This window comes from Musca domestica, unplaced genomic scaffold, assembly GCF_030504385.1.
Source record: "Musca domestica strain aabys unplaced genomic scaffold, Musca_domestica.polishedcontigs.V.1.1 14, whole genome shotgun sequence".
NCBI lineage: Eukaryota > Metazoa > Arthropoda > Insecta > Diptera > Muscidae > Musca > Musca domestica.
In genome coordinates, this window is record NW_026712192.1 from 10,648,473 (window position 1) to 10,666,823 (window position 18,351).

The window sequence follows — 18,351 nt, forward strand, 5'->3', positions numbered from 1 at the left end:
CACAGGCTCATATACACACATACCGGTATGGATGCAGACAATGTTTGCTGTTAGATCAAACCTACATTCATATTTGCCCAAACAAACTTGGTGTCCACCCATTTGTCTAAAAGTTGGTCGGTTTAACTGTTCGTCGCTGGCTATTGCTGTTTCAAGTGCTACGCCCAAAATGCTTTGACATTTTTGTGGATTGGAGAGGCCCCCCAGCAGGGAGACAGCAAGTCAACCGACCAGCCCGTCCGCCCGCCATCGTGCTTGCCTGAGAAAATGTGAAAATGTATGTGGCTTTTCACTTCCACACGTTTTCACTTCTCTGCCTTTTTGGTGGGTTTTTGCTGAAATGTGGTTGATCTTCCCCAACCACCCGCCCCCACAATGTTTTGATGGCAAGAGTTCAAAATGTAACGTATTTTGGCGAAAGCAAATGTTGGCAGTGAACTTGCCTCACACAGAGTGTGGCACGTTTTCCGGGGGGAAAACGTTTTCGGCCTGTACGAGGTGTGGTCTCCAAATAATCTTTAAGTGGTTTGGAATGGAAGTTGCTTGGAAGGGATCTAGTCGCCTTGATGTGTACATACAGCCAACACATGGTTGTAATTATCGGTTAGTCTGGTTAGATTGTGATGACAGGAATAGTTGGCCTTTTGTGGAACGTGTTGAAATTTTATAACTTTCAAATAAATCATGCATTTGGGAAACCCTTAGGAAATTCTCACTAAAATTGTTTTGGTTTCTTGGCCAGGAAAAATAGTAGAACGAGGGTAGAAAAGGCTTCCCACCACGCAAGTAAACTTGGGAGGTTGTGATGATATGGGAGAAAATGTGATAATTAATTTAATCATTTAACTGTTTGATGCTGTGTTTTTTTTTTGAGCCCTACAGACTTGTGTCTGATTAGAGAATTTGGTGGAGGCATGTTATTTAGGTATATAGTAAAATAGTTTTGCATGTTTAATTAAATATTATTATAACAAATATTCCTATGGTCGAAGACACTTATTCCGATGAAGCCAATGTTAGCCGTGCCAAATATATATATTTTCTCGGTAGCCATAGGTTGGACGGTACAATTTCCTCTTTTTTAATCAACCACACAAAAATCCATTCTCATACCAAATTTTGAAACCGCTGCTCCATTTATATACTCTACTAGCAAGTGCCTGTTACTTCGTCAGCGGAAAGTCCAGTTTAAAATGGTAGATTCTTTTAAAAAGTTCGTAGTAGGCCTTTTTATTGCTCAAAATCTATAATTTTATCAGTTTGACAATTTTTTTGAATCAAAACTTCAATACATCGTGCTAAATTTTCAGACATTCAAGGTTATATATGCTAATGAATCTTTTCTTTTTCGGAAAGAATAATAGGAAAATATTTACCTTTTACACCAAGAAGTCTTCAAGACCCCATTTTTAAGCTTACCGAGGAGGATATTAGTAAAACCATTGCACAATTGACCCATATCCAATTTTTCAGTATAGGATAATTTCAACATCTCCATATGTAAACCCTAGGAACTAAGAGTGACCTCAATATCAAATTTAAGAATCTATCTATCTCTTCACTGAATACAAAATTTAGCACTACTTAGCATTTTTCGTTCAATTAGAGTACACATTTGCAAAACCATTCCAGATTTCAATTCCAGATATTCACAGTGACATCTATGCCAAATTATAGGATTTTAGCTCCCTACAAAATTTAGTACTATTTAGTACTTTTCGTTCAGTTCTAGTACACATTTTCAAACACACCCCCATATTTTAATTCCAGATACCCATTGTAACATCTATGCCAAATTTCCTGATTTCAGCTCTATTCCTTCACCCAATACCAAATTAAGTACCATTTTGTACTTTTGGTACAAATCTAGTCCACATTGCCAAAAACACCCCCGTATTTCAATTCCATATACCCATATTAAAGCTATCAACAGAGAACACAATTTCAAAATGGAGGATTCCAGGCATATTCCTTCACTCAATACCAAATTTAGTGCAATTTAGTACTTATCGTATAATTATAGTACACATTTTCAAAACCCCATGTACACATGACATCTACCCCAAATTTTATGATTTCAGCTTCATTCTTTCACCCAGTACCAAATTTAGTACTTTTTAAAACAATTTAGTATACATTTCCAAATCAGACCCTATTTCAATTCCATATATACCCGCTTTGACATCTATGTCAAATTTCAGGATTTTAGCTCTATTCTTTCACCCAATTCCAATTCAATTTAGTACTATTTAGATCTTTTGTACAATTATATTAGGTATATCTAAAACCACCTCCATATCTCAATTCCAGATAACAACATAGACCTCAATATCAAATTTTCAGAATTACAGCTCTATCCATTAACCCAATACGAAATTTAGTACCACTTAGTACTTTGCGAACAATTATAGTACACATTTCCAAAATCACCTCCATGCCTTAACCACAGTCACCAACCGTAACAACTATAACAGATTTCAGGATTCTAACTCAATTTCTTCACTCAATAAAAAATGTTGTACTATTTTAGTACTTTTCGTACAATTATATTACACATTTTTAAAACCACCTCATATCTCAATTCCAGATACCAACGGTCACATCTACCTTTAATTTCATGATTTCACTTCTAAACCTTCACTTAATACCAAATTTAGTAACATTTAGTACTTTTCATACAATTATTGTATACATTTTCAAAACTACCTCCATGCCTTAACCATAGACACCAATCTTATCATCTATATCAAACTTCAGAATTCCAACTCAATAACTTCGCCTAATAACAAATTTTGTACTTTTTGTGCAATTATAGTACACTTTTGCGAACCAACCTCCAAAACACAATTCCAGATACCAACAGAGACCTCAATATCGAATTTGAGTACTCAAACACTTATAGTACACATTTCTAAAACCATCTCCATGCCTTAACTACAGACAAGAACAAGAATTTCAGACACCAACGGTGGTATCTACCTTAAATTTCATGATTTCAATTCTATTCTATCACCCAATTCTAGAAGTACTATTAGTAATTCTCGTACAATTAAGGTACACATTTCCGAAACAACGTCCATATAACTTTCGAGATACCAAAAGAGACCTCTATATCAAATTTGAGTTATCCAACCCCATCCCTTCATCCAATACCAAATTTTATACCCTTTAGTACTTTTGGTTCAATATGGGACGCATTTCCAAAGTACAGCCAAATCTCATACACAGACACGATCTGTTAGCTTAATATCAAATTTCAGAATTTCAGTTCAATCCCTTCACCCAATACCAAATTTACTACCATTCAGTACTTTTCGTACAGTTATAGCTCACATTTCCGAAACCGCATTCATGCTACACTTGAACAGCGACCCTAATACCAAATTTCAGATTTCAAGCACTATCTTTTCATCCAATACCAAATTGTACCAAACATATCCAAAAACCATCCCTTTATTAGAAACCTACCTCCAACATGGACCCAAATACAAAATTTAAAATTCCGGCTTCACCCGCCCACTCCAAACAAATCTGTTCCAAATTTAGAACAGTTCATACATTTAGTACACATTTCCAAAACCACCTTCATATATCAAATTTTATTTCCAAACTTGATTCGCATTCTAAATTTCCAAATTTTAGCTCTATTCCGAAACAGAAGTTAAGTTTTAGAAATTTTAGAAGTTAAATCCAATTTAAGAACTTTCCGTAACCTTAAAGTTCGAATTTCCCAAAACTCTTTGGTGCATCTATCCTGCACTCCATCAGTGACTCTCATTCTAATCTTCATTTCATTTCTTATTCATTCCGTTTGTCCAATACATAGTATTAACTTTTTAGTGAATTTCAAATTTTTTAGTACATTTTAGTACTTTTCGTACCATTTTATTACGAACTTACAAAAACCCAGCCTTACCACACTCCTACGTACCAAGACTGGCCCTACAAAATTTTAAGATTCTATCTTCAGTTGTCCCGTCTGGGCGTTAATTCTAAGTCAGTTATTTCATTACTCTTTTACGTTCTCTTCCCAACAAGAAGCTGCATGAGCCGAATGACCCACTATTCGGTAAAATTACCTAACTTACTTCCTTATTACCAGTTGATGAAAATAATATCTTATTTCTAGAAAATAATGACTTATTCCTTATAAAAGTGCAAAACAAACGAACGGCACAGAGGGCGAGCCTCCGATTATAAAACCCGGTAATTATTTAGTAGTGTCAATTGTAAGTAGATACGAACTCCAAAAAATCGGTTAATAGGTTTATTTTGTAATGATATTTTCTTTTGCTTTCCTACCTCGTATTCCAATTACACGAACAGCATGGACAGGTGAATTCATCACTGTCATACATAAATATATCTCTTGTAACCACACACAGTACAGAGTAACAAACGACTGGAGTGGATTGGACCGAAGTGACCGAACGGCAGTTTATGTGTGAGTCTGTGTGGGCGTTTTTCGACAACATAAAATATTTTGCAGATTTAATTTAAATGAACATTCTCTACATTTTGTAAAATGTTACCCGATTCGTGGGCATTCTCATGATGTACAACGAAAGGGGTGTAAGCCAAAAAAGACGAACGAACGAATGTTTCATTCATTATTTTATTAAAATAATATATATGTATGTGTATATATTTTACATATACATGCATATGTTCTTTTACATGTTGAATTCCATGCTGTATTACTGCTGTAAATGATATTAAAATTCATATATGATAATTGTTTAATGATATATGCCACAAAACTAGAGGCTTGGAGGAGGTGATGAACATCAAGGTAAACCGACTGCTTTTAACTGCTTAAGGAAACTGGTGGTATACCGATATTAAAACATGTATTTCCCCAATGGATTTTTGAAAAGTTTGTTTTTTTTGGTAGTTGTGTGTTTCAGGTGTTTCAGGTTGTAAGAGTACAAATGAATTAAAAGCTATACATTTAGTAATTTAATTTTGAATGCTAAGTATGTTTTGAAAGCATGGACAAGAAGATGGGGTTTAAGGACAATTCAAATTTTGGAATATAACAAATTAAAAATAATCAGCCAACAGATGTATACCCTCCGCCAATGTCGGTATATTAAATTAAGTTTTTACTTGCATTATGATTATTAAAATATTCGTGACCCTTTATTGGGTCCATTTCGCATTTGACCCAAGCATTATTAAATATTACAATGTGACAGGTTCGGACTGCATTCTTTATAAAATACACGAGAGGTCTCAGGTATAGTGGACCGATGTATTCATTTCCTCTAATATTGGGATGTGCAAAATTTAAAGAAAATCGAACAATTATTTCCAATTTTATTTTAACTTCTTGTGGAGAATTAACAGATGTAATCCATATTCACATCTGATCTCTGGTTGAGAAAAATATAAATATTAAAAATTTCTGGAGGATGTATCAGAGAGGGTCGGGCGATTTCTATCATTCATTAGTAAAAATATAGGGCCATTTAAAATTGGAAGAGAATCGGAGAATTTTTTTTTTATTTTATGAGCGTTTAGTTATTAAAAATGCTGACCTCTTTGTGGGGAGTTACTAGAACAAGTGGTCTGATATCTACTATCATCACAACAGAACTTGTCTTGTTAGAAATATTAAGACGTGTGAAATTTAATAAGAATGTTAAGAATGAACTAGATCCTTATTTCATATCTAATAAGTGTTTCGTCTATTCAAAATTTTAACACTTTGTGGAGGAGGTACCAAGTACCATCTTCAAACCAGATCTTGCGAATTGAAATTACCAATTTTGAGATAATTTTGTTGAACAATGTGGCTAAATGTCGGAAGGTACTATTATATGGGTATATACGTAAACATAGACTTTTGTAGGTAATTTTAAGTCATAGCCAGAAGTACGAATCGGAAACACTAAATTTGAATCAATTCCATCAAAAAAAATATCATAAATGATTGAAATACAGAATATCGTTAGGCATTTCTATATTGGGGCTATACGAAAATGTGACCCTATATAAATACATTTCGGTCAGAGAATATAGAAGCTATTGTCAAAACCAAATAACAAAATTAAAAATCGAAATATCGAATAAACGATCTACCATTATTTTAGGGCTGTAGGGTACTTCCCACAAATTCTATATTTGAAATAATTCCGCCAAATAAAGAATATCGGGCGGTACAGTTATTGGTCATGTATGCGCAATGTTCTCTCTAGAACCCAACACGAACTCCAAGTACCAATGTTTCGACGCCCCTAAAATACCTAAACCTCTGTGCTGGTGCACACATAAAAGAGGACACTCTAACACTGGGGTGTTATGCGATCACGGACCTATCACTTTTACAGGTTTAAAGCGAGGGTAAAGACTGTATTCTAAGGGTTCTTCGGTAATAACTGGGAGCCTCAACAAATATAAGGATTAGTAACCGAGTCTTTATCATGGTACGGAGGCTATATCATGGTAGACCCCATTCCCGTTAGAAGACGATGATGCAAAAATAAACAACCAACTCTTTTTCGACTGATTCTGAAGTGTACATCTCGGCATCCTTCGTCATTGAGAAAATGGAGCTTCGAATTTAGGGTTTAATTACCGAGTCTTTATCATGGTGCGAACTCATACCCATAACAAAATGATGACACATGGAAGACAAAACACCCCCCTTCTCCAACAAAAAAAAAAAAAAAAAAAAAAAAAAAAAAACAAACAAATAAATAAATAATAATAAACAACCAACCATATTTCGACTGATTCTGATGTGGACGTCTTGGCATCCTCCATCAAAAAGCTACAAATGCGAAGTTCACCACCTCCTCGACAAAAATTATCTTAAGATCGGACTCGGACAGTGATTCAGAATAATCTTCTACCACTAGCAGGACGAAGCGGACAGCAAGTCTGGAAGGAGGCATTAAAAGACAGCAGCAGACAAACCGCCAGATCAATGCAGATATGAAACCGTGAAGGCTGACTCACAGGAAGCTTTTCCAGAAGTCTGCAGGGATAACTTCTGGGAAAGCTCCCTGTCTAAAGAGGACAAGGACATGGATACAACGATAGTAAAGGCCTCTACCTCAAGTCAGAGGTTGACTCCCAAGAAAGTCGACCTGAGTAGTCCTAAACGTCGGTAAATACCTACAAGCCCACACTCGCAAGACAGGAGGATATCGATGTTGAAGGAGGATGGTGCGACATCTCCATTGATAAAACCAGTAAGGAAAGCTCAAAAGTCGGGCGGGGCCGACTATATGATACCCTACACCACTATGCATATTTAGTAGAGCTCTCGTAAAAAGGTTTATACAGGGCTTTCAGAGCTCTATGAGATATTTGGTACAAAATCAAAATCTATCTAATTCTATCGTGCATTTTACGAACTATAGCTATCTCTGAACCGGGTTTCTCCAAATTTTACGTATTAGCTTCTAGACTGAATTCGGTCTTATGTACGAAAATTCAGGTATTTGGGCTGATATTGATTATTTAGTGCACATTTAACCCGAAATCGGAAGAAGATATATATGGGAGCTATTACCAAATCTGAACCGATTTCGGTAAAATTGGTGTACTTGCTTCTAAGCTGGTTTCGGTCGGATTTGCCAAAATTGATGCTATTACGACCATTTGGTGGTCAATTACCCGAAATCGGATGAAGATATATATGGGAGCTATATCCAAATCTGAACCGATTTCGGTAAAATTTAAAACAGCTATTCCTGTGCTCCATCTTATACCTGGTACCAAATATCACGGTTGTGGAGTGAATATTACGAATGTAAGGGACTAAAACACTAAATCGGATGAAACATATATATGGTTGCTATATCTATATCTGAACCGATTTTCACTAAATTTTATATACTTGCTTCTAGGCTGAATTTGGTCCGATTTACTAAAATTCAGTCCATTTGGACTGTTATCGGCCATTTGGTGCACAATTAACCCGAAATCGGATGAAGATATATACGGGAGCTATATCCAAATCTGAACCGATTTCAATAAAATTACAAACAGCTATTTCTGGGCTGTATCTCATATCCGGTACCAAATATCATTCTTGTGAAGTGCATATTACGAATGTGAGAGGCTTAAACACCGAATCGGATAAAACATATATATGGGAGCTATAGCTGTTTCTGAACCGATTTTCTCCAAATTTGCTGTATTTGCTTTAAGGATAATCTCGGTCACATGTGCCAAAATTCGGGCCATTTGGGCTGATATTGCCCATTTGGTGGTCAATTAACCCGAAATCGGATGAAGATATATATGGGAGCTATATCCAAATCTGAACCGATTTCGATAAAATTTAAAACAGCTATTTCTGTGCTCCATCTAATACCTGGTACCAAATATCACGGTTGTGGAGTGCATAGTAGGAATGTGAGGGACTTAAAGATCAAATCGGATGAAAGATATATATGGGAGCTATAGCTATATCTGAACCGATTTTCTCCAAATTTGATATACTTACTTCTAGGCCGAACTCGGTTGGGCCAAAATTCAGGTAATTTGGACTGATAGTGGACATTTGGTGCACATTTAACCCGAAATCGGATGAAGATATATATGGGAGCTATATCTAAATTTGATCCGATTCTCACCAATTTCAATAGGGTTCGTCCTTGGGCCAAAAATATATTGTTTGGAAAATTTCATCTCAATCGGATAATAAATGCGAGCTGCATTTTGTTCACAAGAATACATGGACAGATGGACGGACGGACAGACGGACTGACATGCATAAATCGACTCAGAAAGTGATTCTATGAAGGTTCTCAAAAGTAACTATGGGTCTATCTCGTTTTCTTCTCCATGTTACAAACAAATGCACAAAGACATAATACCCTTACCACTATGTGGTGTAGGGTATAATGAGAGTGTTGCTGAACTCTTCCGAGCGCTAATGAAAGGAGATGAGGGAAAAATGACATAACGGAGAGCAGTAAACTACTGTAGTCGATTTTTCGGGGAGATACATCGAAAATCACGGATAAGGAGCAGAAGCTTATCGGGACGAACCTGAAGTTCGAGATGACGTATCCTAACGCAACATTAAGGGATCTTCCATTAAACATGTCGAAGCCGCAACAAAGGCAACGACTGTGGAATGTAAACTGTAATAAAAAGGTCTCTTATGTGCCACAGCAGGAGATACCACCCTGCAAAGCAAAGGAAGGCGAGACTAAGATTAAATATTCGGAACCACAGAGTTAGAAAAAAGGGGGAAAGAAGAGGAGATCGAAGCCTCCTATTTCCTCGAAAATCCGATTATCTAATATTGGGAACAACTTTGGAATATTGGGATAATTTTTGGAAAATGATGAAATGTGCCTAAGGTACGAGACGTCGTGTTTTTATAGAAAAATTTTATTTGAGATTAATTATTGATAAAATTAACTTTGTCGCACTGTATAATCATAATACAACTCAAAATATAATATAATCGCCAAAACCGACTGGTCCCTTTTAAGTAGTTTTTATTTTTTTTTTTTCATTTTTTCAACAACCAATTTCGGTTTTTGTTATATATTTTTATTTAAAAAAGTCGAGGTCAACCTTTTTTTTATAAAATATAGAAAATGGTAAGGGTAAATTATATCATAAAAATTAGTAAGTATTTCATTGAAAATATTCCGGAAAAAATTTAAAACTCCCAAATAAAATTAACGTTTTCACCACGAAAAACATATTTAGACGACATTCAAAAAATATCCTTGAGTTTTTAATCACATTCATTATACCCTACAACACTATGTGTTGGGGGTATTATAAGTTTGATTGAGCCAAAAATTATGTAACACCACGAAATAGTGGTTTCCCACATAGGAAAGTATATATGGACCTTCCTATCTCGCCGAGCTGCGTCGATCTAGCTATGTATGTCCGTCCGTCCGTCTGTCCATGTTAATTTGTAATCACTCTACAGGTCGCAATTATGGCCCAATCTTCACGCAATTTAGAATGGAGGTGGGTTTAGGGTCAGAATAGGGTCTTTTAGAGATTTGAAATGGACCAAAAACTGAAAAATTCCTGATTTTGCAGTTGCTCTACAGGTCGCAATTATAGACCAATCAAAGTTAGTTAGCATGGGGCTAGAGCTTAGGGCTGAGCAGGAGCCTTCCAATTTTGATGGTCATCGGGTAATGTTTAGTGGGTGAAATAGACCATAACATTTGTGTTAAATAAATGTCAAATTTTCCATTAAACCGCGAAAATTTTTAATCCCGGCGAAATCACAAATAGACGAACAGGTTAATTCTGACCGTTACGTAGATGACGCTGGTAAATATATCGGATATATATAGAGAAATATATACAAAGGAAAGTGTTGTAAACTAGAATGCTTATATATCAAGAATGGCAAATTTTGTCAATTCAGAATGCCATCTTGACATAAAAGAATAAAATCTAAAAAAATTTCGCAGAAAATGATGCCAATAATGATGTTAATATAGATTTTGTAGTATTTTGTGACATTTTTTGAATTCTTCATATTTTTATCGCATGCGATTTTTTCAATTTGACTTATAATATTTTGTAATATTTTTTCACCTTACATCACAGGTTGGGGATATTATATAAGTATTGCAAATATCGTCCGATCCTCACGAAAATTTTCACACGGGTAAGGTTGGGCTCAGAAGGGCTAGGCCTATTGTTTTCAAAGATGTCGGCAATATATTAAGGGGTTGAAATGAACCAACAACTAAAAATTTTCCTATTTTGCAGGCGTTATATAGGTCACAAATAGAAACCAAAGGAAACGAAATCTTGCAACCAAAGGAAACGAAATCACGACAACTAATTTTGTGTGAAAAAATACAAGCATTACTTACAGGCGATATCCGAAGTACACAAAAGGCGAACTTCTGGCTTTTTATGCTGATTTCGTTGACGAATATAGCCAAATATCGTAGAAAAGCAAATCATATAGATGAGTTTAAATTTGGAGTTACGGAGGGGCTTCTTGCTTTTGGAGATGATTGCAAAATATTTAGGGTTTCAAATTAACCAAAAACAGAAATGTTTTCCCGATCACACAATTGAAGCCAACCGACATGCCTGTGAAGAGAGTTAAGGACAGGGAAGAATTCTAGCATTTTGGATGACCATTGGATTATATTTAGCTGTAAAATGGACTACAACAACTAACAGCCCGACGGAGTGCATAAATATTGAGCAAATGTCCCTAGTCAAAATCGAAATCTTCCAATATGGATTTGGACATAAAAGGGGGCTTCTAACATATTGTAGTGTTGTAGGGCACAATATAGTCGGCCCCGCACGACTATAGCCTTTGCTTACTTGTTTTTACATAAAATTAGTATTAGAAAATACTCCCGAAAAAGATCATTAAAAATAACCTCACCACCAAAAATGAATTTATATGACATTTAAAAAATATCCTTGTGTTTTTAATCACAATTCTTTCCTTTTTTTTCTTAATGATAACCATTTGTAGTTAAGCATAACATCATTAATTGGAAAATTTTGTTTTGTTTTTTTTGGCATATAAATTATAAAATTAATTAAATGGAAATTAGAAAATGTTTCAACAAAAACTCTCAAAGTGCATTATGCTCATGGAAAATTCAATGAATGCTAATTTATATTTTTTGTTAATTAAAACTTTTTCTAATTAATTTCCTATTTTGTGCTTTGTGCGTTCTCAACAAAGCAGCCGAAAGAATGACTTTGAAAGATATGCAAAAAATAATATCTATGAACATTTTAATCATCCAAACTAAGAACGTGTTTTTTTTTTGGCCTGCATCAACCTAATTTTCATAGCTAATTATAATGGCATTTAGCGGTAGAGTGAGAAAAAAATATAATTTTGATCAAAACCTCGCTGCAAACATTGTATTATTTCTGAAAGAATCTATAACATTTATGCGTCTTTTCGTTTGTTCTATATACAAAGAACAGTCCTGACGCAGAGAGGTGACTTCCCTTTAAACGACAATGTAGATTTTTAAGATTTTGAAGGAAGAAATTCTTTAATGGATACTTTTCAAAATGAGACAAAGTAAAAATGCTGTGTCCGTCATGCTCAAAAGGGGAAGACCATGAACGTCAATGGCAACCTGCCCATTAAAATGCTCCTTGATGGAACTTATACATTCGAAAGCTTATTTCTTACTTCCCTAAAAAATATAACGCATCCTTATGGACGCCATGTCAACGATCTGGAACGACATTGAAATTGTCTAAATGTGTAACACCATGGAATTTCTACAACTATAAATTCTCCGCGAGGGTCTACAATATCTGTAACGCTGTCATAAAAAGTACCTTCGGATTGTATGCTTTATTTCGAACTTACCCACATCTTTCAATAAGAGCCACTGATACTTGCAAACAATTTCAACAAGGGTTCGAATTTTTACCTCATCTTGGCTGATATCAAAGGTTGGGCATGCATGCATTTTATTTCGTTCTCAATTGCTTATTACCGATTTCATTTAAGTTATTGTTCGAATGGCCTCTTAGAATCATGTTTTTTATGGCCTTAAATTCATTGCTCCAAATGCTTTTGCGTTTCTTCATTGAGCACTTTCATCTCCACTTCTAACAAATTGTCCTTGTTGGAATGTGGTTAGGTGTTGGCCAATTGCTTTCATGTCTCATTATCCGCTTCAGAAAAAATTTAGTCTACGTGAAAGACAACCTTTTCTTCTTCTCCATGTTTGGCGATCCACCAAAAATTATAGTTTTCGTTTTCGAATAATTTTCATTATCAGTTCTGAGTATGAATCAAAATTTCAATCGTAGATTTTCCATTTTTGTTCTTTTGACTATTTATTTAATTATTGATTCGAATTGGAAAAAAATAATTTTAACTGTCATTTCGACAAATTCATGGCCTATTGAAAATTCCAAATCACTTGGTGAAATCGGTAATAAGCATGTGGAAACGGAATAAAATTCTGCCAGGCCCAATATTTTACCTACGTTGAGGAAGAAAATTGAATCCATGTTGAAAATTTTACAAAAACAAAACTTTACTTTACTTTTGCGTTGTTAAGAGGAATATCTGTTCTGAAATTTGCAGTGAAAGGGAAGGTAAGGGAGACACCATTATACGCTCACTAGTAGCGACGCGTTTCGCCTTTTATTGAGAAGCTCTTAAGAGAAATAAAGAAATAACAATTAACAAGTTAAAAAGTATCAGTCGGTATTGCCGGCAGATATATACCCTCAGCCTGTGTTCGATTATTTAAATATAATTTGACTAGTGCTGCAATTATTCAAACGTTTGACCCTCTATGGAGCAGGTTCCCAAGGAATGGGCCAATATTGTCCATTTCGTATCGGACCCAAAAATATGATATAAATATTCCGACGATCCTTGTATGAGATGTGCCAAGTCTAAATGGAATCGGATGTTAATTTGGCGTTTTATGAGCTTCATGGGTATTCAAAATTTCTACACTTTCTGGGGGAGGTACCAGAAGGAGTGGACTGATACATCCCATTTTAGCACCAGATCTTGGGTTTATAAAAATATTGAAATGTGTGAAATTTGAAGACGTTCGGATACTTACATTACATTATTTAAGAGTTATAATTATTCAAAATGTTGACCCTTTGTGGGGGAGGTACTTGGTGGAGTGGACCGATACTGTCCATTTTCGCACATGACATAGCACTGATGAAAATATGAGGATTTGCAAAGTTCGAGCAAAATCGGATTATCGTTTCTCTTTTTGTGCAAAAAATATTTTTTGAAAATTTCGACCTTTTGTGGGGGAGGTACCAGAAGGAGTAGACCGATACATTCCGTTTTTGCACCCGACCTTAGGCTAATAAAATTATTGAGATGTGTGGGATTTGAAGACTATCGGACTGTTACATCACATTTTATAAGAGCTTTAATTATTCAAAATTTTGACCCTTTGTGGGGGAGGTCCCTGATGGAGTGGACCGATATTGTCCATTTTTGCCCACAACCTAGCACTGATGAAAATATGAGGATTCGCAAAGTTCGAGCAAAATCGGATTATCCTTTCCCTTTCTGTGCAATAAATTATTTTCTTTGAAAATGTTGACATTTTGTGTGGGAGGTACCAGAAGGAGTGGACCGATATTGCCCATCTCCGAACTCGATCTAAGTTTGACAAAAATATTACGATGTACCAAGTTTGGACCAAATCGGATACTCCCTTCGAGAGTTATCGTGCGCACCAGCCAGCCAGACAGACAGACGGACGGACGGACGGACGGACATCGCTAGATCGACTCCAAATGTTCTGAAACGGATTTGGTCCAAAAAGACCTAGGGTCTAAAATCGTTATTTCGACTAGGCACGTTTTGACCGTATCAAATGATATATACCCTCTGTAGCCATATGGCTGAGGGTATAAAAAATCCGCTAAGTTTGACCGAGGCGAATTTTTAATACCCTCCACCATTTTTAAGGAAAAATGTACCAAAATATATAAAAATGGAAAAATATCCTTTCAAAGATAGTAGCCACTACGAACTTTAAATACGAAATTTGAAACAATTCCTCCACCATTTGAAGGAAAAATGTACCAAAAAAATATAAAATTGGAAAAATACCGAATAAATAGAGGTGCGATTATATGTGGGATATATTAAGACATGGACAATTGTTCGTTATGGGTTGTAGTACTTATTACGAGATACAAATACAAAAGTTTAACCAATTTCGGTGAATAGTCTCTCTTAAAACATCAAAATACCGAATATTGGGAGGTATTGTTATGTGGTGGCTATACGAAGACGTGGTCCTCCATAAGGAAATTTTTGGTAAATAATGTCGCTAAAATCATCAAAATACCGAACATCAGGGGTTGCGCTGCATGGGGGTTATACGATATCATGGACCTATATAAGCAATTCTCTTCCAGGGAGTGAAGTATTCGTAATGAACTCCTTGTGTAGATTTTCAGACAATTTTATTGAAAAATGTGGCTATAATCATCAAAATACCCAATATCGGGGGTACAGTTATATGGGACCGATAGCCCATCTTCGCACTTGACTTGCTTGCACACAAAGGACTGATCTATGTGAATCTTTTGCTTAATATGTTAATTCGTTTTGACTCTAGCGTAATTACAACAGACGGACATGGCTAAATCATTTTAGAATCTTAGGCTGATCAAGAATATATAGGGTGAGATAAAAAAACTGCAACAACGCCAAACGCCATGATTTTTAATTTTTTTTTAATTTTATTAAATGAAAGCCAAAAATGTCGGAAATAGCATCAAATTTTAAAATAAGTTTAGATTTGTTCAATTTGGCCACCGAATTATGGCCGTCAAACGGCCAATGAAACCGTCATACGCTGCCCGAATGTTGCTCTTTGGTATGTTGGCCCATTCCCGGCGAAGCGCTTGCTTGAAGTGATCGGCACTTTGGTATTTTTTAGTGCCAACCTTTCTTTCGAAAATATTCCAGACACAATAGTCCAACGGATTGGTTTTCGAGGATTTTGGTGGCCGTTGTGCGCTGGAAATGAAGCGAGGAACCTTGTTTTGTAACCATTCTTGGGAGGTGCGGTGTTGAGTCCTGTTGGAATGTCCAAGGTCTGCGGCCAAAATGTTTGCTTGCCCAAGGCTTTAATAAACCCACTAGAATATTTTCGCGATTATATTCGACATTTATTCTGATGCTACGGCCGATAAATACGAGCGGAGGCGACCATCGTCTGTTATGGCGGCCCACGCCATCACCATGGCCGGCGCTTGAGTTCTTGTGGCCAACCGAAGGTGCACATTTTCAGCTGACCTATTTGGCAAGTAAATACGATCGTTTTGTTTGTTTACAAACTGCCGAATAACGAATGTTTTCTCATCGGAGAAAACCAACTTCGGAACGAATCTAAAATTTTAGAATGATCTTTTCGCTAACGAGGTAGCTGGCCCTGGCAGTATTCTATAAAAACCTTAGTTTATGAGGTTCCAGAAATTTTTTCTTAAAAAATACGCAATTTTGGTATTCCGGCTCTTTAGGAAATTTTTCATAAAATCCCCAATTTTTGTGTTTTTTCACAATTTTATTTATTTTCAGCTAAGTTATATTACCCCCCTAATTATTAACACATGGTAGCTATTGTAGCATTCAAGAAATGAATATTTCTCCTTTAAGAAATTTTCATTAAAAAAAAAGGAAAATATCTTTTCTTCCTCAGATATTTTTTTGATTTTATTTATTTTTTTCTTGTATTTTTTTACACTTTAAAATTTGTAAACCCCCCTCTGTTACCCTTTATTCAATAAACAGTTTACTTAGTTACCCTGACATTACATCTAATGTTCGGTCTTAAGTGTTTTTCTATGTAAAAAGAAATTAAAGAAAGAATAACGTAAAAACAAGAACAACAACTAACCAACAACCTCTTCCGGCCAGTTCCAGTTCCGACCACAGATAAAGAATTTACGATAAGCACTTTGTTAATTTAAAACTAATCGAATGTTAATTGAGCGTTCTTTTCTGTCATAATACGAGTACGTTCGGGTTGTATTGTTACGACAACTAATCTAATGGTCATGTATGACATACTAAATGGCAACAACTGCACTGCACTACACGACACTAATACGATTTAAAGGTATAATGTACATATACATACATACAATATGCATATGTGTGAGAGGATGTTTTATTGTGATGGCTGAAGGGGGGGGGGGGCTGAGCAAAAAAAAAACTACACTCATGTAAATCTCAATGGTTGCTATTGGATGCATGAGGGTTTCTTCAATAATACATCTATACTACCACGCATGGCCCAGGTCTACACAACTACATATGTATGCACGTATGTATGTATATGAACATTTTAAATATTTGTTTTTGTTTTTTTTTCTTCTTCGAATATACAAGAATGTCATTTAGCATGGACTTTGGAAACGGCTATACATACATTTCATACCTTGGGTAGTCGGTATTTATGCCAACTAACGCCTCTGCTGCTTCTTCGTTGCATCCTGATGAGATCTGTTCCCGATTCGCAATGGAAGGTGTTTTCATCGAGCCAGGAATTGAGAGAGTGGATGCTGGTTTGCGGAGCTGTATTGGAGAGAAAAACGAAAAATTTTTATTATTAGTTGTGTGCAAGTGTAGGTCGAAAAGATACTAAAACTAAAATGCATTGTGAGGGGACTTTGTACTACTGGTGTTGGAACAGCTAGAAACTACTTTTGTTTGCAAGGCTTTTGTGGCAATATTGAAATTTTCCAATATTTTTTCATCACAGGTTTTGTTAAAACAATAATTTTGTGCTTTTCTAATCGTCTAATTGATAGGTGCTATATAAAGCAGGGAGTTCAAGCAGAATTTTGGAATATTTTTTAAGTAATTGTAAAAAAAGAAAATCTTTAAAAAATTCACAGTTTTTTGTCTTCAAAAAATTACACTGGCCAATATATAAAAATAATCCAGCAGATTCTGAAAATAGACCTTTCCAGTGTTTAATAAAAGTAGGCATTGTTTAGGAATGAATTATTGAATATTTTAAAATATTCATAACTTCTTTAATATTGAGTTCTCGGCTATTATTTGTGATAATTTATTTAGGAACGAATTATTGAATATTTTAAAAAGGCAATAACTCTTGAAATATTGAGTTTTCCGCGTTTTTAGCTATTATTTGTGATCAGTTGTTTAGGAGTGAAATATTGAATATTTTAAAATGGCCATAAATCCTTAACTATAGAGTTTCCGACGTTTGTAGTTATTCTTTGTGATCAATTATTTAGGAGCGAAACATTGAATAATTAAATATGACCACAACTTTTTAAAATATTGAATTTTCTGCGTTTATAGCTATATCTGTGATAAGTTATTTAGGAACAAATTATTGATTTTTTATGTTCGAAAGGTCACCTAGAAAAAAATTAAACATAGGAGGCAAATGCCCCCATCTTACACATCTTTTGAAATTTTCTGATTAGGATTCCTTGGTATCCACAAATTCTAGGTGTACGCAACATTCCGAACAAAGACATGAGTATTACTTTTGGCGGGAAATTGTTACCCTCTACAAAAGAGGTCTTTTAGGTCCTTTGTTGAAAATATGGCTAAAAACTTCCTTTAAACGGCATTGTAACAAGTCAAAATATTCTAAAAAAAATATTTATCATAAAATTCCATTATAGGTCCTGGAAGACGTCTAAAGTCTATATCTCTCCCAAATGCCAGGAATTCATATATATTAAAAACTATATTTAGTGTTAAAGCCTTACTTTATTTGAGTTCATGCAAAAATCTCCAACAAAGAATCGTTTTAGGAGAATGATGTCAAGGACAAAAATGTTCTCCATCAATTTTCACTATAAGTCACCAAGAAAAGAAATCACTAATTTCACTGCATACCAAAAAAAAAA

At 35.2% G+C, this 18,351-nt stretch overlaps 1 protein-coding gene across 18 annotated transcripts in view; it reads right to left on the reverse strand.

Moving 5' to 3' along the window:
• Window positions 1-18,351, reverse strand: part of LOC101899720 (small conductance calcium-activated potassium channel protein) — a 725,164-nt gene that overhangs the window by 220,656 nt on the left and 486,157 nt on the right. For 15 of the 18 annotated variants that reach the window (XM_059119190.1, XM_059119189.1, XM_059119181.1 and 12 more), the window contains one exon: window positions 16,890-17,035. In XM_059119190.1, coding sequence (XP_058975173.1) covers window positions 16,890-17,035 — 146 coding nt within the window. The remainder of the gene's footprint in view (window positions 1-16,889; window positions 17,036-18,351) is intronic. The other 3 variants (XM_059119188.1, XM_059119185.1, XM_059119184.1) reach the window with 1 other exon arrangement.